Source organism: Mustela erminea, chromosome 10 (genome assembly GCF_009829155.1).
Source record: "Mustela erminea isolate mMusErm1 chromosome 10, mMusErm1.Pri, whole genome shotgun sequence".
Classification (NCBI taxonomy): domain Eukaryota; kingdom Metazoa; phylum Chordata; class Mammalia; order Carnivora; family Mustelidae; genus Mustela; species Mustela erminea.
In genome coordinates this window covers 103,188,482-103,216,263 of record NC_045623.1, presented here as the reverse complement: position 1 = coordinate 103,216,263, position 27,782 = coordinate 103,188,482, and the positions used below count along the sequence as shown (strand labels likewise).

Here is a 27,782-nt window from a genome sequence, read left to right as displayed (position 1 = left end):
ATGAATTGTTAACAGGAAACAACGGTAACATTTGCTGCCAAAGAACCCCACGCTGGCACCGTCCACCACAGGCAGAACTCCAATCCTGACCTCAGAAACACTGGAAAAGCGTGGACACCAAAACACGTGTCATGTACGGATACGAATATTTACAACCAGCTGGGTTTTTTGTTTTCTTCTTTTTAGTTATGAAAGTAATTTAGCTCAAGCCATGAATGAAACTGGCACAAAGTGAATCTTCCCTGAATCCACGCCCCTGTGGAACCGCAGCTCAGCGTTGACAGCCCTCGACTTGGGCAAGCACACACGTGCTAGCAGTGTCTTCATTCAAACTTCGTTATTCCCAAAATCAATGTGCACGTTCCCTTTATTTGAGCCGTGTCCTCCCGCCAGGCCAGCACCCGTAGCCCCCGCCTTGCTTTCCAAAGTTCGGAGGTAGAGCTGTACTGAGATGCATTCGACCTCGCCCCTCTGGACGGACGTTCCTGTTTCCAGTAACTAATTTTTTGTTGAATGGAGTAGCTTAAAAGCGCTGCAACTTGCAGAAAAACAGCTGTTCGAGCTCGAGCCGGGCTTGGCCAGCGCTGGGCAGAGCGGACTAGCGCGAGACTTCTCACCCCCAGCGTCCCGAGGCGCTAAGGCAGCCGGACTTCGCAGCCGGCGGCGGGCGCGGTGGAGGGCGGGGGACCCGGCGCCGCGCCGCCTCCCACCTCCCGCCGCGCGAGGGCGCGCGCGGCCCGGTGCCGCCGCTTCCGCCGGCGCCCCGCCCCCCGGGCTCGCCCCGAGCCCCGATTGGCTGCGCGGCGGGAGCGCGCCGAGTCAGGGGGCGGGCCCGCGCCGGCTACAAAGCGGCGAAGGTCACGGCGCGAGGAGGCGCGCGCCGCCGTCCCGCGTCCCGCCTGCGGCCCTGGGCCCCCAGCCCCGTGGCCCGCCGCCCGCCGTCCGCCGCCCGCCGCCCGCGCGGGGAACCATGGAGGGAGTGAGCGCGCTGCTGGCCCGCTGCCCCACGGCGGGCCTGGCCGGCGGCCTGGGGGTCACGGCGTGCGCCGCGGCCGGCGTGCTGCTCTACCGGATCGCGCGGAGGTGAGTGCGCGCGGCCCACGCGGCCTCGGCCCGCCGCTCTCTGCCCGCCCCGGCCGCTCCGGGACCGCGCGGCGCCTCCCTGCCCGCGAGGCCGCGGCGTGGCGGTGGGGGCCCGGCCTATGCGCCCACGCGCCGGGACCCGCTCCGCACGCCCGCGTCCCGCTGGGGGCTGGGCTGGGAATCTTCGTGCTGGGGAAGCGGCCGGGGGGGTGGGTTCGGGGATCCCAGGAATGCGGGGCGGGCGAGGACGGCCAGCGCGTGGGTTACAAACTTCCTCCCCCACGGAGACGCGCGCCAGCCGAGCCGCGGGATCTGCGGGGCCGCCCCACGCCCACCCCGGCCCCCACACCCTGCGGGAGAGTACCGCGGAGATGGGGACTGCGCTCTCGCCCGCCTTCAGCCCGACTGGGCGGGCACACGCGGCGATGGACTGACACTAGCCGGCACTTTCTGGTCGGCGTCCGCCGGCTGGGGCGTTGTTCTGATTTCACAGGGGCCCAATCAGAGTCACGACCCCGGCAGCCCCTGGAGAAGGAAGCCCAGGGACAAAAGAGCTGAGTAAATTGTCATTAATTAGAAGAACCACCGTGTGGACTGAAGCCGCCTAGTCCTGGAGCCCGCATTGCTAACCCCTGGGCTACACTACGTCCAAGAGCAGGGAAGCCTAATATTCTTTTTTTTTTTTTTTAAGATTTTATTTCTTTATTTGACAGAGATCACAAGTAGTCAGAGAGGCAGACAGAGAGGGGCTGGGGGCGGGAAGCAGGCTCCTTGCCGACCAGAGGGCCTGATGCGGGGACTCGGACCCAGGACCCTGGGATCATGACCTGAGCTGAAGGCAGACGCTTAACTCACCCAGGCTCGGAGGAACCCTAATATTCTTAAACCAGCCGGTCCTGCTGCCCCCGCCGCTGCTGCTGCTGAGCTGGGTCAGTGGCTGTCCCAGGCCTGGCAGGGCTCAGAGATCATGCTGACCCCGGTGTTCTGAGGGCCCTCCGTGGTGAGGGAGAAAGGGGGAGTGGTCTCTAGTTCCGCAGGGCCTCAGGGGCAGCCCAGCTGTTTCCACATCTGATCCGGCCTCTCAGAGAACAGGGGGAAAAGACAGGGTCGTGAACACAGCCTGGGGACAGAGTGGGTGGGTTTGTCATTGCAGCAAAGGACCTGCAAAGCTCAGGTGCCAGGTAGAAGAAGAAAAGGAACTGGGCTTGCGGTCACGTGGCCGCAAGTGGCAGAGCTGGGATTTGAACCTGGGCGGTCTGGTGGTTCTTCCTTAACCGCCACCATGTGCTGCTTCTCACCCAAGGGAGAAAGACAGGAGGGTGACTGAGTCACAGGTTTCCTGGAGGAGGAAGGGTAGGAGGGACATCAGCTGTGTCTGCAGGGTGAGCCAGATGGGCAGGCTGAGGAGGGGGTGGCTTCCCAGGGGAGGATAAGCAGGGGATCGATGGGGCTCCGGTTCCGGGGCTCCCTGACACTGCAGGCCTCCCCCTGTTCTGGTTCCTGCCCAATTTCTGGAAGCTGGAGGGGCTTCCAGGACCAGCTGGTTTAAGGTGGTCATTTTGTACATGCGGGAACCGAAGTGCAGGGCCATGTGGCAGTCTGCTCTGATTCCCAGGGCATGTGGACAGCAGAGGGGAGCTCAGGGCCCGGCTTGCCTCCCGGATGCCCTGGCGTGGGGGGTGGCACGCCAAGGATCAGAGCCTCAGTCAGGCTTCAGTTGTGTTGAGTGTGGCTGAAGAATTTGGGCTTGCTTCGCTCACTACTGCCTCACACTCCTGTGTCTTTAGCTGTGGCTTTTCTCGGGGGTCCTGTTCTCTCCTCCTGGGCTGCTGGCTGCAACTTCCCCTCTGCCGGAGATAGGAATCTGGAGACTCAGTGCTGTGTGGGGTTCGCTGGTTCAAGGGCAGCCCGGAGGGTACCTGGAAGGCCTTTTCACTCCAGCAGCAAGACACCACAGAGTCATGGTGTGGCTGGGGACCTCTTTCCTGGTTGGCCTAAGAAGGACCAGACCTCTTCCAGGATGCTCTGAGATTGTCAGAAAGCACGGGCTTTTGTCTGGGCATCGTAAAGTGGCCACTGTCCCTCTCCAGAAGCAAGACAGCCCTACAGAGACTGAGTCCTTCTCCCTCTCGCAGGAAGATCGCTGTGACAGCAAGGATCGTGGGCTTTCGCTCTGTGGGTTTTGAATGAGGAGAGTTGTTTCTGGAAAGCGACTTGGGAGGGTCAGGTGGTGGAAATTGGCTCAGGAGCCTGGGGAAGGGGCCGCTTCTCGGAAGTGCTGCAGCCCTCCCAGAGCCTCCGTAGTCCTGCCCGGATCGTTGGTAACTCGGTGCTAACAGCATGTGGTGGTTCGGGCACACCACCTCTGGAAGCCCATTCTCCAGGTGAGGGAACTGGGGCCTGGAGAGCTTGGGCTCGTGCCCTCCTCTGGCCTCTGTTGAACAGCAGATCCACTCCAGCCCTTCGGGTCCTAACCAAGCCCCACACTGGGTCCTCGCTGAACGCGTGCAGGAGGCCACCACTGTCTGCCCGGGCTGGGAGCATGAGTTGCACTTTGCGGGGCCAGCTTGCCCGGCCTCCGGGCTCCTGATGGCTGCCTGCTCCTGCCCCTCGACTCCGGTCTCCAGACTCTGCTGCTCAGTATTGTGTCCAGGATCTTACCTTCTGCTAGCATAGCCCTGCGCAGGGCCTCCCATGTCACCGCCCGTGGCACCCTGGGTTTTTACTGGCATGTGTACTTTCTGGGGTTTAGAGACGGAGAACACCAGCCTCCCAGGTTGGGCAGCAGAGCCTCATCCTGGCGTCCAGAGTCCCGGTCTCCCGCCCGCCTCCGGCCGCACTCTCCTGCCACCGCACACCAGCCCAGGGGCCAGCCCTCCCCCCCTTGGCCCCGCCGCCCCGCCTGTCTGAATGCCATCTGCTCATTGTGCCCTGCTGACCAGCAGACCCATTCTTTAGGGTAACGGCAAATGTTCTGCTGGTTGGCCTCTCCAGTGACATCTGTCACCAGCTGCCCTGTGGACTTCTCTGTTCTCCTCCTCGTGTCCGGGTCAGAAGTGGAGAGCCTTGCTCGTCTCTCCCTCGAACCTGGCATGTGCTCCGTGAACGCAGGAGGTGCTGGGGCGAAGGTGGGCGGTCCGCCATCCCCAGGCCATGTCTGTCCCCAGAGAGGTGGGTCTGGGGGCTTCCCGGCTTGGTGCCGGCAGGATGGCCTCGAGGCCGGGCGGAGGCCTGGAGGCACCAAGCTGCTTCTTGGTGTCGCTGGTGCGGCGGCCCCAGGGGCACCTGCTCGGACTCTCCTGGCTAGGGCAGCATGTGTTGCCTACTTGGGGCAAAGAAGAGCAAGTGAGGAACTGCCTGGAGCTCGAGCGAGGCCCGCTCACCTGGGAGGCTGTCCCACGCTGTCTCTCGGGGCCCTGCCAGGGACTGCCCTCCTGGCTTCTAAGGGAACCGGCCTCCCTGTCCTGGAGACCGTCTTCCAGGGTTCACGCAGCCCGCCCGCAGTTGGGGTCAGAAGCAGTCTGCCTCTCGGGGGAGGCTGGGCACTTCTTGGGGCCCGGTGGAAACATGGACACAGGTCTTCCACAGACGCTAAGCCCGCTTGGATAGGGATGGAGCTCATCCTTGTGTCTCCTCGGTGTGACACGGTGCTGGGCTCCCGGCAGGTGTCGAGGACCTGGAGCTGCGTCCCTCAGAGTGGTGGCCCCTCCCGGAACAGATGCCCCTGTCCCATGTGTAGGAAATGTCAGGACAGGAGCTGTGTTTTCACTAGATGCCCATCAGAGCTGATGAGGTGGTACCATTGTTGAGGGCATGTGTTTTTTGTGTGTCTTTTGTGTGTAATTTTTGCCCCCGGTCTGTGGGTTCGGGGCTTGTGGAGGGCTCCGTCCGGAGAACGTAGCTGCTCCTTGTTTCTCCCAAGGGGCTACCCTGCTCCTGGCTGCTCTGGGCCTCCTCTGGCTCCAGCAGAGCCCAGGAGCTCCGCACGCTGCAGCAGAGGCTGGGTGAACCCCTCCAGGCGCCCCTGTCCGCGCACCTGCTGGGGCCCAGGCTTCCTCCCTCCAGCCGCCTTGCCAGGGCCCATCTCCTCCTTGCCTGTGGTACGGAGCCGTGCTGCCTTACTCTCTCGGGTGTCGCCCACTTCTCAGAGTGGTTTGTCCTAGAGCCTCCCTGGGGCGGAGGTTGTTGGCTTGGGGAGGAGAGGTTTGGAGGTTTCATGAGGGGACCTGGGGGGCGTTTTCCTGAGCAGGAGCAGGAGGGGCGCTAAGCTCTCAGAATAGACAGACCCTCACACTCCTTTGTCAGGCCTGGTCCAGGCAGAGGGGACTGCAGCCCTCCGGGGCCCAGCGGCGCTGGCCGGGAGCTGATGCTCTTCCCCTGGCACCCCGCTGCTTGCTGGGCCCGCCATCGCTCCCAGGCCCCGGACCCTTTCAGGACTGGTTGCAGGGGAGCCGTTGGGGAGGATTTGGTGGCCTCTGGACCCCCACTGTCACCCCCACCCTGGGCAGGGATTACCAGGGGGTGACAGCGACAGGAGGCAGAGCCGGCCCCAGGGACCAGAGCTAATCCCCCGCCACTCCTTCCTGCCACCCGCCTCCAGGCCGGGCTCATTTCCTGCGCTGCGGAGCTGGAGGCTCGGAGTGGAAATGATGGATTCCTGGGGCAGGAGGGGCTCCGGGGGCTCCCTGGGACGGAAGCTGCAGGTCCTGCTCACCCGCGTGGGGTCCCCGGGGCCGGCGCCTTTGCTTGGCTCCTGTCCCGATCACCCTTGATTCCGAGGCTGCCGGCTCCTCTGCTTGGTTCCCCAGAGGCCAGGTGGGGCCTGGTGGGGGGTTGAGGAGGCCCCTGGTGAGAATTGGGGGCCCCGGGGGCAGGTGAGAGAGGTCTCTCGGCCTGCGTCATCACTCAAGGGGATGTGGCCCTTCACCGAGACGCCTGTGAACGGGCATGAATGAGCAGAGGGCAAGCCAGGCGGCAGCATCTTGGCACGGCAGGTTTCCGCACCTCTCGCCCTGCCTGGCGCCGCCGTCCCCCACTCCGTGCGTGGAGCCCGGGGCAGCTGTCCGAGTGCCTTGCACCAGCCTCCTGCCAAGCTCAGCACTTTCCTAAACGCCCTGGTTTGATTCCCTCAGCAGCCTCTGTTTGGGCAAGGATTATCATTATCCCTGTTGTCCCCTGATCAGTGGGGGTTCCAGGAGGTAGGTGACTTTTCCCAGAGGCCACACCACACAGCCGGGAGCACGGGGCTGCACCGCCTGGCCATTTCTAGGCCTTACTCTGGCCTCTTGCTGTTGACAGGACATGGTGGGCCCTTGTCCACTGAGAGGGCTTTGGCCTGAACAGGGGTAGAGAGTGTGCTGCTATGGTTGCTGGGGGCAACGCAGGGTGCCCTCTGTACCTTGGGGCCCTTCCTTGCATACCGTCGCCTCCCCCAACACCTTCCCAGCCTGACCACCATCGATTAGGCACTTAGGCGGGCATTGTTCTGTACTTCCCACCCTTGATATGCTCGTGTCCCCAGGTGACAGGTCATAAGGCTGCCTGCACGACCCTCAAAACCTGCCGGTGGTCGGGGGTGGTGGTGAGGGAGGGGCCAGGCCAGGAGGTGGCTGCGGTTCAAGTCCCCGGAGCTGGCCCTTCGCGCTGCAGAGCATGTTTGTGTGTCTTGTGCCATTGGGTCCTGGTAACACGTGGAGGCGCCGGCTCTGTGATGGCTCGCACTTGGCAGCTGCAGGCCAGGCTGGGTGAGGACAAGCTTCCTGGGGCTCACATCTAGAACTGGCAAAGCCAGGGCCTCTGGCTCGAGGAAGCATGAGGTCGTGGCTGCCCTGTGGAGAGCACTCGGGTGTGGTGTGAGTGCCCACACAGCGGGGCCCAGGCAGCACCCCAGAGCTGGAGGTGGCCTCTGGAGGAGAACAGAAGGGACAGGGACCATGAGGCCAGGATCCCAGGGCTCAAGCAGCTGCCATCCATTGCCCACATGGTTTCTGGATTCCCTGGGACCGGAGGGGTTTGCCCCCCCCCCCCCCCCCCCGCCAGTGAACTGGGTGAAGGCGCACAGAGCACAGATCCCCCAGTGTCTGGGCTGGGATTATCCTGCAGACCCCACCTGTCACCACATGTGTGGCCAGCCAGGCCCCCTGTGGATGGCCTGCCCTGTCCCCTCCATCAGGGATGCTTGGCTCCAGTCTGAGCAGCTGTCTCTAATCCCCGCCCCTGTGTCTCCTTGGCCTCAGTCTCTTGGGGTTTTCATCTGTGGAGCACAGGACGCTCCTGCCATCTGGAAACTCCCAGAAGAGCACCGTTTCTACGGCCCAGGGGGAGGCCCAGGGTCTGCAGGCCTCAGGAGGGTGGTCCTGTTTCCCCCCTGCCTGAGCCCCAGGACGCAGAAGGGGGGTGGCCCTGGGTTCCCACATAGACTAGCGGGAGCCAAGGGGTCTCATGCATCTTCAGGTGTTCCTGGGGAGGTGGGGGGCAGGTCGCGGGAGCACAAGCAGGTGGACTTCACCTATTGGCCTTAGGGGAAGCTCCACCTAGCCTCAGCCTCCTTGCTGGTCCTCCTGGTGAACCCTCAGCACGCAGCCAGCCCCTTGTCCAGACATTTCCTCCAGCCTGCTGCGTCCCCTGCTCTGGGTCCCCCATCTTGCTTCCCATAGTGCAGGTGGCAGAGCTCTTCTGGCTGACACGACCCTGTCCTCGTCCACAGGATGAAGCCGACGCACACCGTCGTCAACTGCTGGTTCTGCAACCAGGACACAGTCGTGCCCTATGGGAACCGCAACTGCTGGGACTGTCCGCACTGTGAGCAGTACAACGGCTTCCAGGAGGTGCGGGTGCCCCTCCACCCGGGAGGACGACGTGGGCCTGGGAAGCAGGGGTGGCAGCGTCATACCCCTACAGTGGGGGGTTGGGGTGCACACCCAGGTCTTTCTGGCTCCGGGCCCATTCCGTGCCTTGCATCAGATCTGGAGTCGGCAGGCTTCCTGCAGAGGCCGGGTCGCACAGCTGTGTGGGCCATGCTCTGCAGCTACCGCCCGGCTCTGCCAGGCCACCAGACACCTGGGTCAGCGAGTGCAGGGTTGGGGGGGGGCGCTGCTGCAGTGCAGGGAAACTCCGTGCACAAACCCAGGCGGCCAGCCCACAGGTTGCTGTCCAGCTCCCTGGAGCCGCAGGGTGCCACAGGGTTCCCAGGGCTGCAGGCTGTGGGGAGGGGGCAGGCTGCACTCTCGGGGCTCCACGTGTCAAAGCTTCTGCCATTGCCTGCAAAGAAAGGGGAGGCTTGAGGTCGCCCCCCCTTCCCTGGAGTGGCGCCAGCTGGGGCTCCCCCACTGACTCCACCCATGCACCCCCGTCCCCCAGAACGGCGACTACAACAAGCCCATCCCCGCCCAGTACATGGAGCACCTGAACCACGTGGTGAGCGGCGCGCCCCGCCCCCGCGCGCCCTGCACAGCCGCAGCAGTGGGGTGAGCAGCCAGGTGCTGCTGTGCCGCAGGTGCAGCCACCACCAGACCACCAAGATCAAGCAGCTGGCTGCCTTCGCGCCGCGGGACGAGGTAAGGGGGGCGGTGGCGCGTGGTGGGGGGGCCTCCTCCTCCTCCTGCCCCACGCCAGCCCCACATCCCAGCTGTTCAACCTCTTCCACCTCAGTCGGGGCACACTTCACGCCCGCAGGGCTCCAGGCCAGGACGGTCGTGGAAACCCCAGCGCCTGCCTGAGGGCTTTGTCCTGGGCAAGGGAGAGGTGGGGTCCTGGGGCTCCGGCGCAGGCCTTGTCAGACTGTCGGATCTGTGTCTCTGCGTTCGTCCTGTCCAGTGGCCGGCCCGGCGGGTTGCTGTGGGGTCGGTGGAAGGCGCTCCCAGCTTCTGGGAGAGGAAACTAGGCAGAGCCCAGCAGCCCGTGTTAGGGATTTGCCTCGTCTGGGCCCACTGTGGGGCCCAGCAGGCCGGTTAGCTAGCGCAGCCCAGTCTAGGGGTTCCCTGGCCGCTGGAGAGGAGTCCACCTGGGGCCCAGAGACCCCGGCTTACCCACACGGTTCTGCCGGCAGGAAGGAGTGTAGCACAGAGCCGTGGCTGAGCTCAGCCGTGGCTGAGCAGGGGGACCTGCTTAAAGAAGGGAAGGCGGGTGCAGTTTGGCAGCCGGAGCCGCTGCTCTGGCATATTCGGTGCCAGTAAGAGACCAAACCAGTAACTCTCCGGGCCGCTGCAGGCTGGAGTGTTGGGCTCCCCCCGGGGAAGGAGAGATGTGCTACTGCCTCTTGAGCCTTGAGTCTTCTGGGCTGTTTCTGAAGCCCAAAGGACCCTTCAGCTCCCACGAAAGCCCTCGGTCCTCTAGTGTTTTCTGGATCCTTTGTCTTAAGGGCAAGGGCAGACCCTGCCTCTGGGCAGGTTCTGTCTGCATCTAAGTAGCATCAGCCTGGAGCTGTTTCTCCTGGGACTCCCCTTCCTTCCCGGAGCCCAGGAAGGGAGGCTGCGGTAGGGACCACGTCCCAAGTTCCTGGCCTCCTGGTGCCCCCTGTGCGGTCACAGAACCTGGCTGGAGAGGCCCCTGTCACCCGTGGGCCTCAGCCACATGCCAGGTTCTGGGCTGGACCTGCCTCTCGGGCCGGCATCACCACTGCAGGCCCTCCGTCGGGTCGGGCAGGTACCAATGGGGATGGCTTGCTCGGGGTCGCCCCCGGGGGACGCTGAACCTCTGTCTTGCATCTGTGCCACAGGGCAGGTACGACGAAGAGATCGAGGTGTACCGCCACCACCTGGAGCAGATGTACAAGCTGTGTCGGCCGTGCCAGGCGGCTGTCGAGTACTACATCAAGCACCAGAACCGCCAGCTGCGCGCCCTGCTGCTCAGCCACCAGTTCCGGCGCCGGGAGGCAGACCAGAGCCACACGCAGGTTGGCGTTAGATGCCCCCCACCACCACCACTACCCCCACTGCAGCGTTTGGGGAGTCACAACCTTGAGATGGGGCGGAAACCCCCGGTAGAGGGCTGAGCCCCCGTGAGCGGAGGGCAGCTCTTCAGAGCTAAGGACCTTTTCCTGGAGGCAGGAGCCTTTCCAGGGGCCCCATCCCCACCCCTGTCCCTGTCTCTTCCTGTCTTCAGACCAAGCAGGGGTCCCAGGAAGAGTGGCTCCAATTGTGTTGGTTTGTGTTTGTGTGCTTGAGCAGGGTGTGGGGGTGGGTGTCTGGGCTTCCCCGACACGGGCACAGTCCCCTACGGCGCCCTTCATGGTGGGTCTGCTGTCCCGCCCCGGGACCCCCAGTTACAGCTGGAGGCCAAACTTCGGGAGTTTAAATAACTTGCAGGTGGGCACACACCAGGATTTGAACCCGGCCCTGTCTAGCTGAAGCTATTTTTAATTATTATCACTACTAGGTTGATGGAATGTTCTGGTTTGGAAACTCTGAGGTAATAGCAGGTGGCTTTAGAAGTAAAAGCCATCCACCCCAGGGACACCTGTGGGGGGCTCAGTCATTAAGCATCTGCCTTCAGCTGAGGTCATGGTCCCAGGATCCTGGGATTGAGCCCTGCGTTGGGCTTCCTGCTCACTGGGGAGGCTACTTCTCCCTCTGCCTGCCCCTCTTCCTGCTTGTGTTCTCTCTGACAAATAAATAAAATTAAAAAAAAAAAAAAAAAAAGGCAAAACAAAACCATCCCCCCCAGAGGCATTCCTGCCCACCCTCTCCATGCCCAGCTGGTGTGGTTTCAGGCTGCACCCAGGCCTCTGACCACAAGGCCACGGCCACGGCCCGCATGCCCACTTCTACACGGCAGGAAGCCAGACGCACTGACCTTTGGCTTTGCTCCTCACCACCGTGTTCCTAGACCAAACAACATGGCTGCTGTGGTTTTTTAACTTCATTTTGGCCTGAGTTACCGCGGTGTTATAATTCCATTTAAGATCACAGTAGGAACTTTCGATGAGAACTTGACAAAAGGAAAAACTTATTAGAAAAAACGGGTCACCGTAATATCAAAAGCGTTTCTCTAGAGGACATGGGAGAGCGTAGCCGACCCAGCACGGTGACGTCCAGGGTGGGTGAAGGCCGGGAAAGGCAGGAGGCGCGGCAGTGGAGCCCGGCAGGAGACCGAGAAACAAAGCTGGGAGTGCGGAAGGACTGAAGACCCACTGAACAGGCTGTCTCTGACCGTCAGGAAGCAGGTGGCGGTTTGGTTTGGTTTGGTTTTGTTCAAGTGGAGCTTGAGCTTAGGACCCTAAGAGCGGAGATCAGGATTCGGATGCTTAACTGGCTGAGCCACCCAGGCACCCCTGGAACCAGGTGGATTCTTAAGCAAGTGCTCTGGGGCCCTGGCCAGACCCCCCATACAGAGCGGGCCCCGGGGATGACCGTTGGTGGCACCGGCCGTCTCACTAACCGGTCTCTCTCCCCCTCAGAGCTGCTCGTCTGCGGCGAAAGCCCCAGTCCAGGTCATCGTGCTCCGCGCCCTCGCCTTCCTGGCCTGTACCTTCCTGCTGACCCTCGCGCTCTATGGCACCAGCAACCCCTTTGCCCCACAGGCCACCCTGCCCCCAGCCCTGCCACCTGGTGGCAACGGCTCAGCCGCACCCGACAACAGCAGCGCCCCCGGGCCAGAGGGTTGGCAGCAGCTGCTGGGCCTGCTGCCCGAGCATGCAGCCGAGAAGCTACGTGAGGCCTGGGCCTTCGGGCAGAGCCACCAGATGGGCGTCGTGGCCCTGGGCCTGCTCACCTGCCTGCTGGCCATGACTGCTGGCCGGCCCGCCTCAGGTGTGTGCGGAGCCCGGCGGGGGCTGGACTCGGGGGGAGGAGGACACCCGGAGTCGAGGCCAGGAGGCCCTGCTGGGCACGCAGCCGAGGGCAAAGCTCCGTGGTGTGGCTGGAACGAGACACAGTCCGTCTTCTCCGGCCGCTGGGAGTCGGTGGGGGCAGGGTGGGGGGCAGGTGTCGAGAGGAAACGCGTGTGGCCTGCTTGAGGGCGTTGGCGGCACTTGGAGCCGGCCTGCCCCTCCCTGCCGTGTGCTCCGGCCACCTGGCGTGCTTCTGTCTCGGGCTTCTCTGGTGCTGAGGCGGGGTGATGGGCCCAACTCCATCCCTGGTTGTCTGGGGACCGAGTGGGGCCCTGGCTCCCCCCGCCCCGTGCACTTGGAGACTGTGGTGAACCGTGTCCGTGTCATCTCGGGGGCTCCGAGGGAGGGTCCGTAGCCTGGAATCCTCCCATTCAGAGTCGTGCAGCACGTGGGTGTTGGAAGTGGGAGTCCGAGGCCCCCGTTCTCCTCGTGGCCCCAGACTCTGTGCTGTGGGCAGGACCAGGGATGGACACGGGAGACTGGAAGTGGCCGGAGGGAGCGGGCTCTTCCCCTGCCCGTCCTGGGCCCTCAGCGCCGCCCTCCTCTGTCCCGCAGGCTCCGGAGGATCGACGCCTTCTCTACCTGCCTGTGGGCCCTGCTGCTGGGGCTGCACCTGACGGAGCAGTACCTGCAGGCCGCCTCGCCCGGCTGGCTGGACACACTCAAGTTCAGCACCACGTCCCTGTGCTGCCTGGTGGGCTTCACGGCAGCCGTGGCCACAAGGAAGGCGACAGGCCCGCGGAGGTTCCGGCCCCGAAGGTCAGAGAAGCAGCAGTGACTGCGGGGGGAGGACGGACAGACGGACAGGCCCGGAGCAGGGCCCCTCTGACTTGCGTCTTACCTGCCTCACTCCTGCCCTTGCCCACCCTAGAGCCCCTGTCCTTTCCGGCACCATCAAGCTACCCTCCCAAGTGCCCTCTAGCTGCCCACCACTGCCGCTGTCTTTCTGGCCAAAGACACCCCCCCCCAACACCGCCCCGAGACTGGATCCTTGGGGCGCACCCACACAGCCTGCCTCTGACCCAGGGCCTCTGGCTGGCAGCTCCAGGAGCCCTGGCCACACTCTTTCCTGCTTTTCACACCAGGGGTGAGGGGCAGGTCCCTGCTGTCTGCTGCTCCCTTCACTTTGCTCTATCCCCGAGCCCCTGGCTCGGACTGGTGACGGTGGCTGGGGGCAGGGCCTTTGCCGCATGGCCTCCTTGGGCTGCTTGGCATGGACAGGTGCTGCTGAGCACGGGCCAGAGCAGAGCCCCCCTACCTGGTTTCCACGTCACTTCCCTGGTCTATCCTTTTGGTCGTGACTGTGGTCCAGCCAGCCCTCTCGGAGCCGGGGAACCAAGAGGACACAGGGCTGCGCCCCCGGGTATACGGTTCAGTTCCGGCTCTAAGACCTTCCTGAGACACATGGTCCCTTGGCCTCCTTCCCCAGGAACGGAGAACACTGTTCTTGGGTCCCGACTGGGCCTGACCTTGAGTGTGTGGGGTGAGGCTCTTGAGGGGGACGTAGAGAATCCTGCGGCTCCTGGGGTCAGTGACTATCTTCTCAGAAGCCAGGCTGCTGGGGGCGTTTGCCCGGTTGGGGGGGATCTGAGCAGTTTCTTTGCAGTCTTCTGCTTTTCGGGCAGTGCTCCTTCTGAGATGCAGCTGGCTTTGCCCTTAAAGGCCAGGGCCCAATCCCGGTGGTGGAGCCCTGTGCACACACACCCCCCCCGCCCCCGCCGCAGGGGCTGGGGTACAGGCCTCCCGAGCAGAGGCTGCCCCACCTGGCTGGCAGCAGAGGCCTGAGTCCTCTTGGCCTGCTCCCCTGCCCCCTGCCTGCAGTGTCCCACTTCCTCCACTGGCCCCTGTAGGATGCCTGGGGAAGGTTGTCACTCCCTGCGGATAGCACAGGGCAGGGGCCCAAGACTGGCACACAGGACACTGGGTCGTTTGTCACCTTGTCCCTCTCTGTCCTGTCACTAATCCTCCTGGCACCACACCTGGAGGCTGCTGAGGCTCCTGCTTCCCGGTTCCCTGTGGGGCAGGTGGGAACACAGGGACAAAGCCACTGCTCCCGGGGAAGCACGCCTGCTAGTCACTGGCTGCTTCCAGCCAGGCCCTGGGCTCTTCCAAGCGTCAGTTTACCATCTGAGACAAGAGGTGGGCCTTTCTCCAGGGCCCCTGAGTGCTGATCTTGGTGTGGACACACTGTGGGCACGGAAATGCCACCCACATACAGAGGAGGTCGTTAGCCTAGGGTGCTATCTCTGAGCGCCACCCCAGCAGGCGGGCAGGCCCAGGGCCGCCCCCGTCCAGCACTCTGCACTCTGATGACTCCCTCCAGGGCCGGTGTGGTCCACCTCCCATCACTGAGTATCAGTCCCCCTCCAGATAGGCGCCAGAGGGTGCCAGCCGCTCCCCGTTACTTATTGGAGCTGGGGGAAGGCAAAGCAGAGGACATGCCCGTGAGGGTCACGCTCAGCAAGGGGCCACCTACTAACTGAGCCTGAGAGACAAGTGCCAGGCCCTTCATGAAGTCTGGGCCCCGCCATCATGGTCCTTATATGCTCACGGGGTCCTAAGAAGCCACCCCACCCCACGCACATGCATGTGCAGCAGCCAGGGCACCGCCCTGCACCCGGGGTGGGAGGGGGTGGTCTGGAGCTGCCTCCTAGCTGTGTGGCCCGTTGGAAGCCCCCGCCTGGCTGGGCTTGGCTTGTTCTCTGCAGAGAGGGAGGTGTAAGGTGACCGTCCAGGAAGGAGGAACTGGAAGCGAGCCCTTCAGGCCTGGCTTGGCTGTCGTCGGGGGAGCGGGGAATGGCCCACTGCCCATCCCTTCATTCCCAGTCAGCCTGCCGGGGAGGGAGAGGCAGCGGCAAGTGCCAGACCAAGAGCCGTGGTCTGTTGGCTGTGTGTGCCCTCGTGTACGGAAGCGCCCGTCCTCAAGGAAGCTAACGGCGTGATGCTAATGACGGCTTTTCTTGGCGTTGAGTAGAAGCAGGACATCTGTGTGTATGTGTGTATTTAAGTTAAATTATTTATAATAGCCACAACCAGCTCCCGTGCTGGCCAGGAGCCCCCGCTGAGCAGATGTCTTTCCTGCCCTCTAGCGGGGAGGGAAAGTCACCCTCATGAGATGGGCGTCCTCGGAGTGCGGCGTCCTGGGCTTTTTAGAGTTCTGTGTGACTTTTTTTAAAATTACCTGTCTGTCCTTTGAAGTGTGTTGCTTGGAGTGTATTCTACGCCTTCTGATGTTTGCTGGCAACAGCTGAGGGAGTGCAGGCAGCACTGGGATCGGGGCTTATTAACTGGAAATGCGTCGCCCTAACCTGGGACCTCTGTCCCCTCTGCTGGGGACCTGCGTTTGGGGTTACAGTCTCCAAGATGTACGGGTGGGGGCACTTGGCTGTCTTCTCGCTCCAAGTCTGGGGTCCCCACCATGGGCGGAGCAGCTGCCTCGACAACACCCGCCTGGGGAGGAGCCCATGTCCCTTCTGTCCGTGACTGTTGCCACGTGTCTCGCCCTCTCTGGTTGTGTGGTGACCTGTGGAGGACTGGCCAGTGACTCTGTCTTTGCTGTAACCGTAACTCCGGCCGTAGATGTTGTGTGTTTCATGCTGTATTCTCAATAAATGCCTCCGGGGCTCCGCTCCCACCGGCAGGCGTCAGGCACCATGTCTTGTTTGTTCTTTCACGTTCCTTCAGAGGCTTCTGGGCCGGGGCAGGGGACTTGAGGGCACAGGCGTGCCCACGGGAGTCAGGTTTGGGTGCTGGCGATGCAGGCCCCAGCGGCTCAGGGCTCAGCTGTCATCGTGTCCTGCTGGGTCCTCTTTTCCCCTGTCTCAATAAACTGCTGCTTAAAATGTAGTCCTTTCTCTCCTTCCGTTCCCGTCTCGGACTGGGATTGGGTCAAAAGAGACCGGGTGGCCCCCTTAGCGTCAGATGGGACATGCTGCCCGCCCCGTCCCAGAACCCGTTGATGCAGTGGACGTGCAGACTTGGATTCAGGGCTCAGTGCCTCTCTGAGATGGGGTTTGAGGGTGCGGGCTGGTTTGTGGGGGCTGCTTGCCAAAGGAGGCGTCGATACCTTTGCGCTCGCTGGAGCCTGGCAGAGGTTTCCAGGGACCGTCTGCTGCAGAGCCATGAGAGGAGCACCCTTGGCACTTTATGAGGCTCTGCTAGGTGACTGATGTCACTGCGTGTCACAGCAGGAGGGGTCAGAGCAGAGAACTGGCTCCTCAGTGCCAGTGTTCTCGGAATCAGAGATTGGGAAGAGCTCCCGTGCCGGACGGCTGAGAGACTCGAGTTCTAAGCCCCAGGTGTGAGCAGGATCTGGGGAAGCGGGTAAGAGCTGGAAGGACCCTGGAAGCTTCTCCTGGGCACAGCTGACCACCTCTGAACCCTGCAGCCTGATGTGGAGCCGCTCCCCTCACTTGCCGGGTGGGGGAAAGTGGGGGTAGTGGGCTCTGCGGTGGGGGCGGGCACAGGAGGCCCGGCACCGAGTGCTGCTGCCCTCTGCTGGACAGGCCCGCCCTGCCAGCCTACCAGGTCCCGGAGGAGGCGCAGGCCCCCCGCAGGGGACAGAACTTCACACGCGATCAGAGCAAACTGGCCAAAGGTCCCAGTGTGCCTTCCCTGCCCCTGCAGTGAGGCGGTGGCCCCCTGCCTCTGGCTCTTCCCCCACAGTGGTGGCATTGTCCTGCCACGTGGTATCACTGTTCTGCGGTGACAACAAAATTTATCTGTGTAGAGCCAGAACCTTCCACAGGTGTCTGGGGGTGGGGGCAAGGAGGTGGGGGTCTGATGGGCTTGGGCGGAACAAGTCAGTGTGTGGCGTGCGGGCGCATCCTGCGGGGAACTGGCCAGACACTTCTGGCGACGGGCTTGATGATTTCCTGCCACAATTTCCCCACGTCCCCCAGACCCAGGGGCCCTGCCTTTGCTTCTGATGTCCAGGTAGCCTCCTGGTGTTTTGGAATGCACCAAAAGATCCCATGATTCTCTTAGGGGGCAAGGGCGGACCCCACGCTTGCCGCATGGAACTTGTTGAAAGCAAGGGCTGGGAGTGAAAAACAGGGACATCAGCAGAGGGTGGCTCTGCTAGCGGTGCCCCGAGCATTTGGTCACGAGGGGCACAGGGTGGGTCCCTTAGCCGGCCCCCCGGCTCTGCTGCAGGGCCTGAGCCGGCCTGCCTATCCATCGGCACCTTGTCCATGGCCCCAATTGTCCCTTGGGACTGAGGTAAGGCTGGACCTCCCCCAGCTCCGTCCGAACGGCGGACTAATGTATTAACTGCCTCTGACCCTCCCCTCCTTCTGTAATCGGTTGCCTTAATCAGAAGCATGGTTGACAATCTGGCTTGGGGCCACCGAGTCCTCTTGTGTGATTTGTCCCATTCTCGAGTTAAAGAGACACTGTCACCTTACGTCTTTTGGGCAGCCTTGCGATCGTTTACTGGTCTTGTCTAAGGTGGAGTTAGGCTTGCTTCTCCAAGAGCCACTTCCTGGGGGTCCCCAAGCCTGATTGCCTCCCTCTCCACTCTGCAAGCGGCTTGAGACGAGTGAACGAGACCAGAGAGCAGCAGTGGGATGCCCGGAGCCGGGTCCTGGGGAGCAGGGGGCTCCCCGAGCTCAGCCGCCCCGTCAGGAGGCTCTGGGCATGGAGTGCCAAGTGGCCGCGGGGAGCCCAAGGCCTTTGGCCTTCACCGGGTGCCTGGCGCGGGCACGGGCATTTTCGCTTCAAGGCGAAGGGTTGGCGTGAGGTTGGCAAGGGCGACAGTGTCCCTTTAATCCCGAGACCAGTAGTGGAACTAGTGTGCTGTGAAGCTGAGGGGGCCCGGAGGGGGCATGCCGGGAGGGCTGGGTCACGCTGGCGCCTCCAGCCACCCGCTCCTAATGGCGTGAATGCGGTCGGGCTGCTTTTCCGCTTCAACTAACGCACGCCTCCCTGGGACCCCGACTCCGGCCCCACCTGGCACCAGGGGAGAGGGGCCGGGACCTGGGCGGAGGCCGCCTCAAGAGCCCCCCCGGCGCTGACCCTCCTCTTCTCTCCCGCGTCCGACGGGCTTTTGCAGGTGTGCCCCACGCGTCGCGGCCGGCCTCGGCCCCACGAGCCCCGGCCTGGCGGTGCCCTGCCCGGGCCCGGGCCCCTCGCCGTCTCTGCTCATCCCCACCCCGCCCGGCTTCCTGCCGCTCGCCAGCCCGCGGCTGTTCCGGTCTCCGCGCCGGGCCTCGCCCTCCTCGCTGCCGGGCCGTCTCAGCCGGGCCCTCTCGCTGGGAACCATACCCTCCCTGACGCGGGCAGGTAAGGGGTGCGGCGCGGGCGCGGGGCGGGCGGGCGGCTGCCGGAGCTCCTGCCGGCGGGGCGGGCGGGACGGGGCTCGGATCCTGGTGCCGTGTCTGCTCAGCAGCTGCCTTCCTGCTCTGAGCCTGTTTCCCTCCAAGAAAACGAGGCTCGTAGCAGAACCTGCCTGTGGGTGTTAGGGTCAAACAAGGTGACACTTTCAAAGCACCTTCTCGAAGGGCAGCGGGCGCTCGGTAGATGTCCACACGTTGGCCGTGGCCTTTCACCGCTGTTCTTACTGTCCTCAGGACTGCCACGTTTTGCCATTCTAGCTTGGGGGCTGGAACATTTGCCCGGGTTTATTGAGTGCTTGCAGCCTGCAGGCCCCGGCACGACCAGCACCTGGTCCCTGTCCCAGGACACCTCTCATCCTTCACCTTTTGCAGCAGAATCTTCCTGGGAAGTCAGTGATAAACTAAATCTGGTGTTTTCTCCTCGGACCCTCGCGGGAGCACCTCTGTGAGGGTCCTCGGCGCTCTGGGAAGCCCCCGGGCGGCCTGGGCTTGCCGCCTCCTCGGGCTGCATCCTGGGGGCTGGCTTCCTGGGTGGCGGGTTTGGAAGTGGGAAGCCACGAGCCAGGATCCCAGCCTCCAAGAATGTGGGCACTCTCTTGGTTAATCCGGGTTTGGTAATCTGCAACTGGTGTCTCGTTTAAGCCCCACAGCAGCTTTGCTGGGCTGGGGGCTCTGGCTCCAGTCGGGGTCCCCTCTGAGATTTGGTTCCCCGCCCCCCGCCGACCGTGACTTGCCCAGGGTCCCACTGCAGCTCAGAGCCGGGCTTTGTGCCCTGTTGTCTGGCTCCTGAGCTCAGGCATCCTCCTGGATAGAGGGTGCGTCACACCACAGGAGGGACAGGGCACACCGTGGGTAGGGTTCACGGCCTTTCGGGTAGGGCCGAAGGTGTGATTGTCCGAGTACAGATGCCTGGACTCCAGATGGTTCTGTGTAACCAGAAGTCAGCGGGCTTATTGGATGAGCCACCCTCCTCCGCTCATTCAGCAGAGCTCCTGATCCCCTGCTTGTGTCCCTGGGGGTGGTCCCCGGTCCCTGGAATTCCCTGAACGTGGGAACCTGGGAAGCCCAGCAGCTGGGCCCTTCCCCTAGAATGTTCTGTGGAGCTGTTCATCAGGCCTTCTGGGTAGGGGTGAGGGTAGGGCTGGTGGAGGCCAAGGTGGGGACAGGGACACAAGCTCCCAGGCCTCTGTAGGACCAGTTCAGTTCGGGTCCTGCCAGGCCCTTCTGATGGCCGTCTTGGGGACAGAGGTGCAGACTGTGGGGGAAGGCTGCCTCTTGTTTTGCTCTTTAAAATATGAAATGAGGGGCGCCTGGGTGGCTCAGTGGGTTAAGCCGCTGCCTTCGGCTCAGGTCATGATCTCAGGGTCCTGGGATCGAGTCCCGCATCGGGCTCTCTGCTCAGCAGGGAGCCTGCTTCCTCCTCTCTCTCTCTCTGCCTGCCTCTCTGTCTACCTGTGATCTCTCTCTGTCAAATAAATAAATTTTAAAAAAATCTTTAAAAAATAAAATAAATAAAATAAAATATGAAATGAGCGGGGCACTTGGCTGGCACAGTTAGTAGAGCATGGAACTCTTTATCTCAAGTGCCTGAAGAGAAATGACCAGTTAATGTCCCGCAGGGTGAAAGGCAGGGACTTAATCTCCGAGGGGCCCCTTACTGCTCCTCTTGTTCCCTGTAGGGCAGACGCAGGGTTGAAAAACAGCCCCAAGCCCCCCTCCCTACCCCTGGAGAAAAGCCCACCAGCTGCCAGTCTGTTGGAGGCAACTTGGGGGTGCTCAGGCTTCCCCATCTCTAGCCAGGCTAGTGCTGGAACCTGTTCTATGGATGCTCTATGAGCTCACAAGACCCCCAGGCGCCATGGGGGTCTTGTGAGCCCCTGATGTGGGCAGCTGAAGTGCCAGGAGTCGTCAGTTGGGAGCAGCCAAGTGGGTCGCCAGCTCCTGACCCTGGGAGGGCCTCGAATCAGAGGCCGTACCTCAGTCCTGAGGTGGGCGTGACATCAGGGAAGCTCCTAGAGCAGGGTCCTCAGCAGACGGGGCTGCTGCTGTTATTATGGGATGGGAGTACGCGGAACGGTGATGACCAGCGGCTTCGCTCCTCCAAGGTAGTCAAAGGCCATTTTGCTTATATCCCAAGTTCATACTCGGATGCTTTTCCTTTTCCCCTGAGCAGAGACGTCCATCTGTTCTCTGTGACCCCTGAAGAGAACTTGGGGTGGGAGTGGGCAGACTGCTGAGGGCACCAGGAGCCTGGCACCTCCCAGCCCGGAGCAGCCCATACTACTGGGACAAGACTCCGAGACTGTGCAGGACTCTCCGTGCTCGCCGGCCCCGGGGGCGAGCCGGGGGGCTTCCATTTCAAGCGCCTGGGGAGCTGTGGGTGGCATCCCAGAGCCAGGGCAGGCCGTGGGGGCGGGATTTCCCACCCATCACGGAGGACCCACAGTCTCCCTGTTGCCCCCGGGGCTGGAGGCAAGGACCGCAGGGCACCTCTGCAGGATGCAGGCCTGTCTCGGGCCGTCTGGTGATGGGCGGGATCCCACGGCCTCCCTGCGGGGGGCGGTGAGGATGGGTTTTTGCAGCTCCTTGCCTCCGAGAACCAGGGTCCCATTTCCTGTGTCTGTCTGGCTCTCGCTCTCGCTCGCCTCTACTCCTCCCTGCTTCCGGCCTTATCCCTGCGTCCCTACAGCTCGTGCCCAGCAAAGACACTGCTCTCCTAGCATCCATAGAACAGGTTCCAGAAAGGCCATGTGGCCACGCTTACCCAGACACGGCTTGGCCTGGGCCTGTGTCCGTGGGCCTTGTAGGGGATGGGGCAGGGGACCCTCGGGGCCCCGAGGGCGGTGGAGCAGCAGCCACTCCGGACAGCACGTGGTGGCCGCTGGATCTTCGCACACTCAGCTCTCAGCCGAGCGCTGGGGACAGGATATGTGAGGTGGGGTCTCCGCCCTTGGGGGGTGCTTAACTGAGGAAAAGCAGCGTGTTCGGTGCTCCCTGCACTGTGCCTGCCGGCCCGGTGCAGCCCAGGCCGGCGGGCACAGGTTAGCAGGGGGCGGGGACCCCAGAAGGCTGAAGGAGTGGCTCTGGGGGAAGGGGGCCAGGGTGACTTTCCCCACGAACTGAGAGTGGGCGAAGCGGATCTCGGACAGTAGTTCATGGAGTCGCTTGAGAGCCCGTGTTTTTGTGAAAGCCTGACGTGAGTGACAAAGGTTAAATGTCAGCAGATCAGGGACTGGAGAGTGGAGGGGGTGGGCAGCTGTCGTTTCCACGGGCCCGACACGTATCACCCTTCCCTTTCCCTCCAGACTCGGGGTATCTGTTCAGCGGGAGCCGCCCCCCATCTCAGGTGTCTCGATCTGGAGAGGTTCCTGTTCCAGGTAAGGAGGACGGGGAAGCTGCTTTCGATGGGGGGGCGGGGGGGGGGTCAGTGTGGGCGGGAGTTTCCGGACATCCCGTGGATAGAACAGCAGCGTGGCAAGCGTGAGCTGTAGGGTCCGAAGGGGGGCGGTGTTCAAGTCTCAGCTCTGTGCCTCCAGCAAGTGCAGCCCTGGGCAAGTGACTCATATCCTGTGCCTCACTTTTCTCTTCTGTCAAATGGGCGCAACGGTTTCCAGGATTCGATAGAATGCTGTCGCCCTTATCGGTGATGACTCCTGGAGGCGCGCACTCAGGACCCCGCCAGGAGCAGGGCTGGGGCTCCCCAACCTTAGTTAAGTCAGGAGTGCCCTCAGGGCAGCCGGGATGTGGCGAAGGGTCTGTGATCCTCTGGTCGCCCTCAGCCCCCGGCAGGCTTCCCTCTGTCCCCTGTCCTGGTGCAACCTTGCCTTTCTTCCCGGGTTACTAGAGGAGAAGCCCCAGGACCAAGGAACAGCAGCCACAGCAAGGGTACCTGTGACAGTGGGTAACGCTCACGCCTTGTAACCAGTCTTACCAGAGGTCATCGTCTCTGTCCTCCTGCCCTCCAGATTACTTCTCTCTGCTGTCGGGATGCTATCCCTCCTCCCCGCTCCCCTCCCCAGCGCCTTCCGTGGCTGGCTCCGTGGCCTCCAGCTCTGGCTCTCTGCGCCACCGCAGGCCCCTCATCAGCCCGGCCCGGCTCAACCTGCAGGGGCAGAAGCTGCTGCTGTTCCCATCACCCCCAGGGGAGGCCCCCAGCACGCCCAGCAGCTCCGACGAGCACTCACCCCGCAACGGCAGCCTCTTCCCCCTCGAGCCGCCCCAGGTCCCGCAGAGATCGCCGGCGCAGGACACGAAGCTCAACATGGGTACGACCCTCTGACTGCCCTCCTGGCCAGGCTGTGACAGGGCCGCTGGTCACATGCAGGTGTGGGACGACCCAGCAGGAGGTCACACACAGCCCGTCCTTGCCCTTTCCTGGGCATGTGAGGCAACTCTCCTGAGCTCCAGACACTCCCGGCTGGGCTTCTGGTGCCCTTGAACTGTCATAGATATTGCCCTCTGTGGGCTGATTTTATTTTCTTCTTTTGCAATTGACCTTGAGGGGCCTTTGTTTTTTGGGATAGATCAAAAAGGCATCGTGCCTTGCTAGCCTGTGCCTGTCTGGTCGTAGATATTTTTGTTTTGCTCAGATGGTGGTGTTCTGAAAAGCATTTTGAAATTTTTTATATCAGGCCTTAACCTTTACAATGTAGAACTTTCCCCTGAATGTGTGGATTTGCTGTGCTTCTTACAGCGTCAGAAGATTTGGCCACAGTGGGCCTGGATACTGGCCAGACAGGTGGAAGGACAGGCTGACGTCCCACGTCCCAGCCTTGGCCACCCCCCTGCCCCACCTCCTGAAGCCTCGCTGTGGCCATCATCTGCCAGAGCCTGCTGGGCACAGAGTTTGCTGCTCCTGGTCCAAAACCAGCTCCCCTCGTGGCAGCTACGCAGCCGGGTTATGAACGAGGACCTGGCCTCCCATTGCCCAGGGTTAGGGCAAGTGGGCAGGGCCACGTCCAAGGACGGTCCTGGGATTGGAGGTGGAGCCACCCCACGTCTGTCCCTGGGGGTGAGCTGTGAGCACCCGCTGAGACACCCCTTTTCTCTGCAGACATGAGGTCGGGGCCAGAAAGAGGCAGTGCCTGCAGCAGCCGGTCCATCAAGAAAGAGGACGACTCGTCCCAGTCGTCCGCCTGTGTAGTGGACACCACCACCCAAGGGTGCACAGAGGGGGCCGCCACCTGGAGAGGTCTGTGCTCCGACCTGGGGGAGGAGGGCAGGGTGGCTCGGGGGGGCTGCGGGTCTGCAGCCCCCGCCTCTCCTGGTCTGTCAGAGACCCTGAGAGAGAAAGCTTTCCAGGGCCCTCAAGGGCCAGAAGTCCGTAAGATAAGCCCCCCAGCACCTCCGAGTCCAGCCCCACGGGGCAGGCAGACAACACGCCCCGGCTCCGATCAAGGTCTGGATCCGCCCCTGGCCACAGGGAGCTCTCAGATCTGACGGAAGGAACACAGCACCCTTGAGAACATAGTGCCTCGGCTGTGCCAGCTGCGTCTCGAGCACCCCGGTGCCTCAGGGGGGCTCCTGTCGCCAGCGCAGACACAGAGCGCTCCGGCCCTCGCACAGGGTCCCCGGGAGGACACCGACCTGGAGTGCCTGGCCCGGTGCAGAGCTGCGGGGTTCCCGTCCAGCTGTCCTGCGTGCGGGCCGCGGGGCGGGAAGTGAGATGAGCTCCTGGCTCTGTGAAGCCCCGGGCGCGCGGTGGGCCTGCAGGAGTCAGCCCAGGGGCATCGGGGGGCCACGTGTGTGGGGAAGACGGACAGGTGTGCACAGGTGGTTCTGAGCTGACCAGAAATAGGTGCTGCCTCCCACATCTGGCTGGTCTGGGATGTGACTCAGCAGCCTCAAGATTCCAAGCACAGACTTGGGGAGGGAACCCCAGCCCGGAGTCTGGGTGGGGGACTTCTCACTCTGCTAGAGCCCCTGTTCCTGCCTGTGCAGTGGCGGTTGCCCCCCAACCCCCTCCCCGGGGTGCAAGTGCAGGACCCTCTAGTGTCCGTCGGGTAGCGCGGGCTCAGGAAAGAAGGCGCCTCATTGACCAAGTGACCCCAGGGGCAGGGGTCTTCCTGGGCGGGGAGGCCCCTGGGGGCTGGGTCGGTGGTGCCCTGCACCGCAACCCCACCACCCACCGGTCCCTCTTCTGACTGTGTCTCTTCCCTCTCTCTCTCCAAGGTCGTTTCGGGCCCTCCCTGGTCCGGGGCCTCCTGGCTGTGAGCTTGGCCGCCAACGTGCTCTTCACCTCGGCCTACCTGTACCAGGGCCTGCGCTGAGCTGCGGCCCGCAGCCTCCAGGTCCCTGAGGGGCTCAGGGGTGCCCCGGAGCGTGCTGCTCCCACCGCTGCCGGCCTCGGAGCCCTCCCTGGGGCGCTGCCTCTGTCGTCCTCTCCAGGGCCTGTGACCCCCCGGGCCCGTCCTGTCCTCGGGATCCCCTCCTCACCTAACAGACCGCGGGGCTGAGCGTGGGCGGGGCTGAGCGTGGGCTGTGAGATCACTCTCCTTCCTGCCCGCCTCCTCCGCCGACGTCACTTGTGTTTGGTGCTGACCCTGATCCCGAAGCCAGGGATCCCCAAGGGGCTGCGGGACCCTGGGGTCCCCTCCCGCACTGCCCAGCCCGCCTGGCAGGAGGGCCACTACTACTGTAACTGCCCAGGAGCCGGCTACCCTGCGCTGCGGGCCAGGACCACCTCTCTGTACTGTACTCTGGTCCCACGCAGCCACCTCAGGTTCCCTGGGGGAGGAGCAAGGGACGGTCCCTGTGTCACTCAACCTCAGTCCTGCCTGGGGAAGAACAGAGCCCTTGGGCAGGCCCCCTTGAGGACGGGCCTCCCCTGCCCCCTTCTCGCCCTGTCCTATCAGTTCAAAGTCTGGCCTGGCCTCTGGCTCTCCTGGCTGGGGAGGTGGGGGCCTGGGGTCCCCAGCCCAGGGCCCCTCAAGTTCTAGTGTAAGCACTTCTCCCCGCCCCCCTGCCAGCCTCCCTGCTGCCCTCCTGTGCCCCCATTTTGTTACCTCCAGTGACCTGCCCAGGCCTGCACTTCTGGGGCCCTCCTCCGTGCATGGGGCTCCCACAGGGGCCTCGCTGGAGCCCTCCACCTGCATTGCCGTGCAGGACAGGCCCGGGGCAGCCTGCAGGTCTCCAAGGAGACGGAACCCCACACCCTGCCCTGCCACCAACCTGGCCCTTTTTGGCCCCCCAGGACCCTCCTTCCTTCCTCTCTTTCGTTGTGCCGTCACCGTGGGCTCAGTGTGACCTCGGTCTCCGGGCCACCTCGGCTGGCTTTCTCTCCCACCCCACTCCCCAGGCCCCGCCACTGCCCTGCCTACTGCTCCCACGGATTTGCCCCCGCGACCCTCCGCCTCTGTGCCAGGGGTCCCTTCCTGCCCCTGAGCGGAGGAGGGAAGGCCCTTGGTCTGGCACAGGGACCGCCCCCCCCCCAGTGCTGTGAGGACTGAGTGTGCGTGTGCATGTGGCCCTCAGATTTCCCCCACCCCGTCCCCACTGCCCTGGGCCTCAGACACGGGCAGGCAAGCAAGCGTGGACCGCGTGTGTGTCTTGCACGTGCCTGTGCCCCTCGGAAAGGGCCTGGCGGCCTCGGTGAATTCTGAGACTTGCCCGTGGGGGAGGTGGAGGGGAACATTCTCGAGGACAGGAGGAAGGGTCTTTATCATTCAGGGATAAAGTTTAATTTTATTTTTCTACACATTTTTGCCAGGTAAGGCATTCTGCTGCTCAGCGGGATGCCCCCAGTTCTCCCTGCCAGGGAGGTTTCGTTTTTTTAAGCCTTGGGTGCTTTTTTAGTAATTTTTTTTACCATGTGGGGAAGGAGTTGCTCTGACCTCCCCCTCTCTCCTCTTCCCTCCGCTCCTGTCCTGAGAGCTGTTTCCTGCCCTGCCTCCCCGCCAGCACACGGGGCGTGGGGGGCCGGGGGGCCGCACCGGGACCCCGAGTCCGACTGCCAGGGCTGATCCCAACACACAGGTGGTGCTGTTTGGCCCCTGTTTGTGGAGCGGGCGCGTGTGTCAAGTTTTTTAATTTTATTTTTGCCTAACAAAGCCAAACTCCACTCCCGAGTACCCTTCCTCTGGCTCTGAGGAAGCCCCCAACACAGAGCGCCCGCCCCCTCCTCTCGGCCCCTCCTGCCCGAGACCCGAGGTCCCAGCACCCCGCAGGGCAGGGAAGAGTCAGGGTGGGGAAGGGGGCTTGCTTGTGTTTCTTTCAGGCAAAAAACACAACCTTATTTTTCTTTATAAAAGCAAAAAAGGAAACCAAAAAAGATACCAACCTTTGAACTATATACCTCAGTCCTGGTCTTCTGCTCACTCCGGAGGCTTGGGCCTGGCGGGGAGGGGTCCCGGCTGCCGGCCGAAGGGATTTCACCCATTTCTTCAACACAGCGTTGAGAATGGGGTCTTGGGGCTTATGGTGGCGGTGGCAAGTACAGCGTGACCCGTCCCCTGGAGGTGAAGGGATTGGAACCAGGAGATCGGCAGCCTGAGGAGGGCCTGGGCGGGCGGGGCAGACAGGAGCTGGCTGAGCCCAGAACCAAGGAGGGTGTCCCTGGGGACAGCGTGAGCCAGGGCTCAGGCAGAAAGCCTGTCCCAACCAGCAGTCCCCAACCTGACCCCAGAGCTGCAGGGGTGACAAACCTTGTTTTCTCCTGAGCCGCCTCCCAGTGGCCCGCTGACCCTCCTGGCAGCGAGGCTCAGCGCTGATACCCCCCACCCCTGGGTGCACAGCCGGACACTGCCCAGCCTGGGCAAGGAGTCCCGGCTTCAGGGTGTATCTGGAAAAAGCACTCAAAGGTGCCGCTCTGGCCCCTCGCTGAGCCAGAACCCCAGGGGCAGGGAGCCAGGCGTGCCCCTGATCAGTGTCCCCCAGACAAGCTTTGTGCTTGGGCTGCCTGGTGACTGCGGGGTCTGCATTTCTGTGGGCTCAGTTGAACTCTGAAGGTGCAGGCCCAGTGGGGGCATTAAAGCCCATCACAGTGCAGAGGGGCGGCCCGGCAAATGGGAGCGGCCGAAGGGGGGGGGGCTGTGCATGGCTCCCAGGGGTGCTCAGCAGGGGGCTGGGCTGGGCCAAGGACCTAGCTGATCTGGCCCTTCTGAGAGGTGATCAGAAGCAAGACCCTCCTGTTAGGACACAAAGTGATTTGTACGGTAGCATCTCTGAGGACAGTCCACTACCAGGAGTGGAGGAACCTGGGGAAGGCTCGGGGGGGGGGGACCGCCAGCTTGGCTGCAGGGACTGACATGGGATTGGACGCGCTTGCTGGCTTCAAGTTTTGTGTGGCCCCCATTCGCCAGGTGGCAGAGCTCCAGGATTTCCGCAGCACGTTCTTGACTTTATCCATCACAGATCTGCACAACAGTTGTAATAGTGCCCCTGGCACTGCAGGGCCCGTGTGCGTGGCTGTGTCGGGCACTGCGGCTCCAGTGGTGAGCGGAGTCCTGATGGCTCTGTCCCGCGGAGTCCCACCTAGAGCAGGAGGCTGGCCGAGGTCCACGTCCAGTCCACGCACGAGCAGCCGAGGGCTGCGAGGT

General features: G+C 63.0%; 1 protein-coding gene across 1 annotated transcript; it reads left to right on the top strand.

The window, feature by feature from the left end:
- Positions 1 to 830: 830 nt before the first annotated feature.
- Positions 831 to 26,529, top strand: TMEM201 (transmembrane protein 201). Its single transcript, XM_032302001.1, is given in 13 exon segments — positions 831 to 1,083; positions 7,790 to 7,910; positions 8,443 to 8,523; positions 8,525 to 8,548; positions 8,550 to 8,639; positions 9,800 to 9,976; positions 11,480 to 11,835; positions 12,467 to 12,670; positions 17,964 to 18,193; positions 21,552 to 21,623; positions 22,212 to 22,511; positions 23,300 to 23,437; positions 24,418 to 26,529. Coding segments are annotated over 13 exon segments (2,004 nt in total). The 5' UTR covers positions 831 to 970; the 3' UTR covers positions 24,516 to 26,529.
- Positions 26,530 to 27,782: the final 1,253 nt, after the last annotated feature.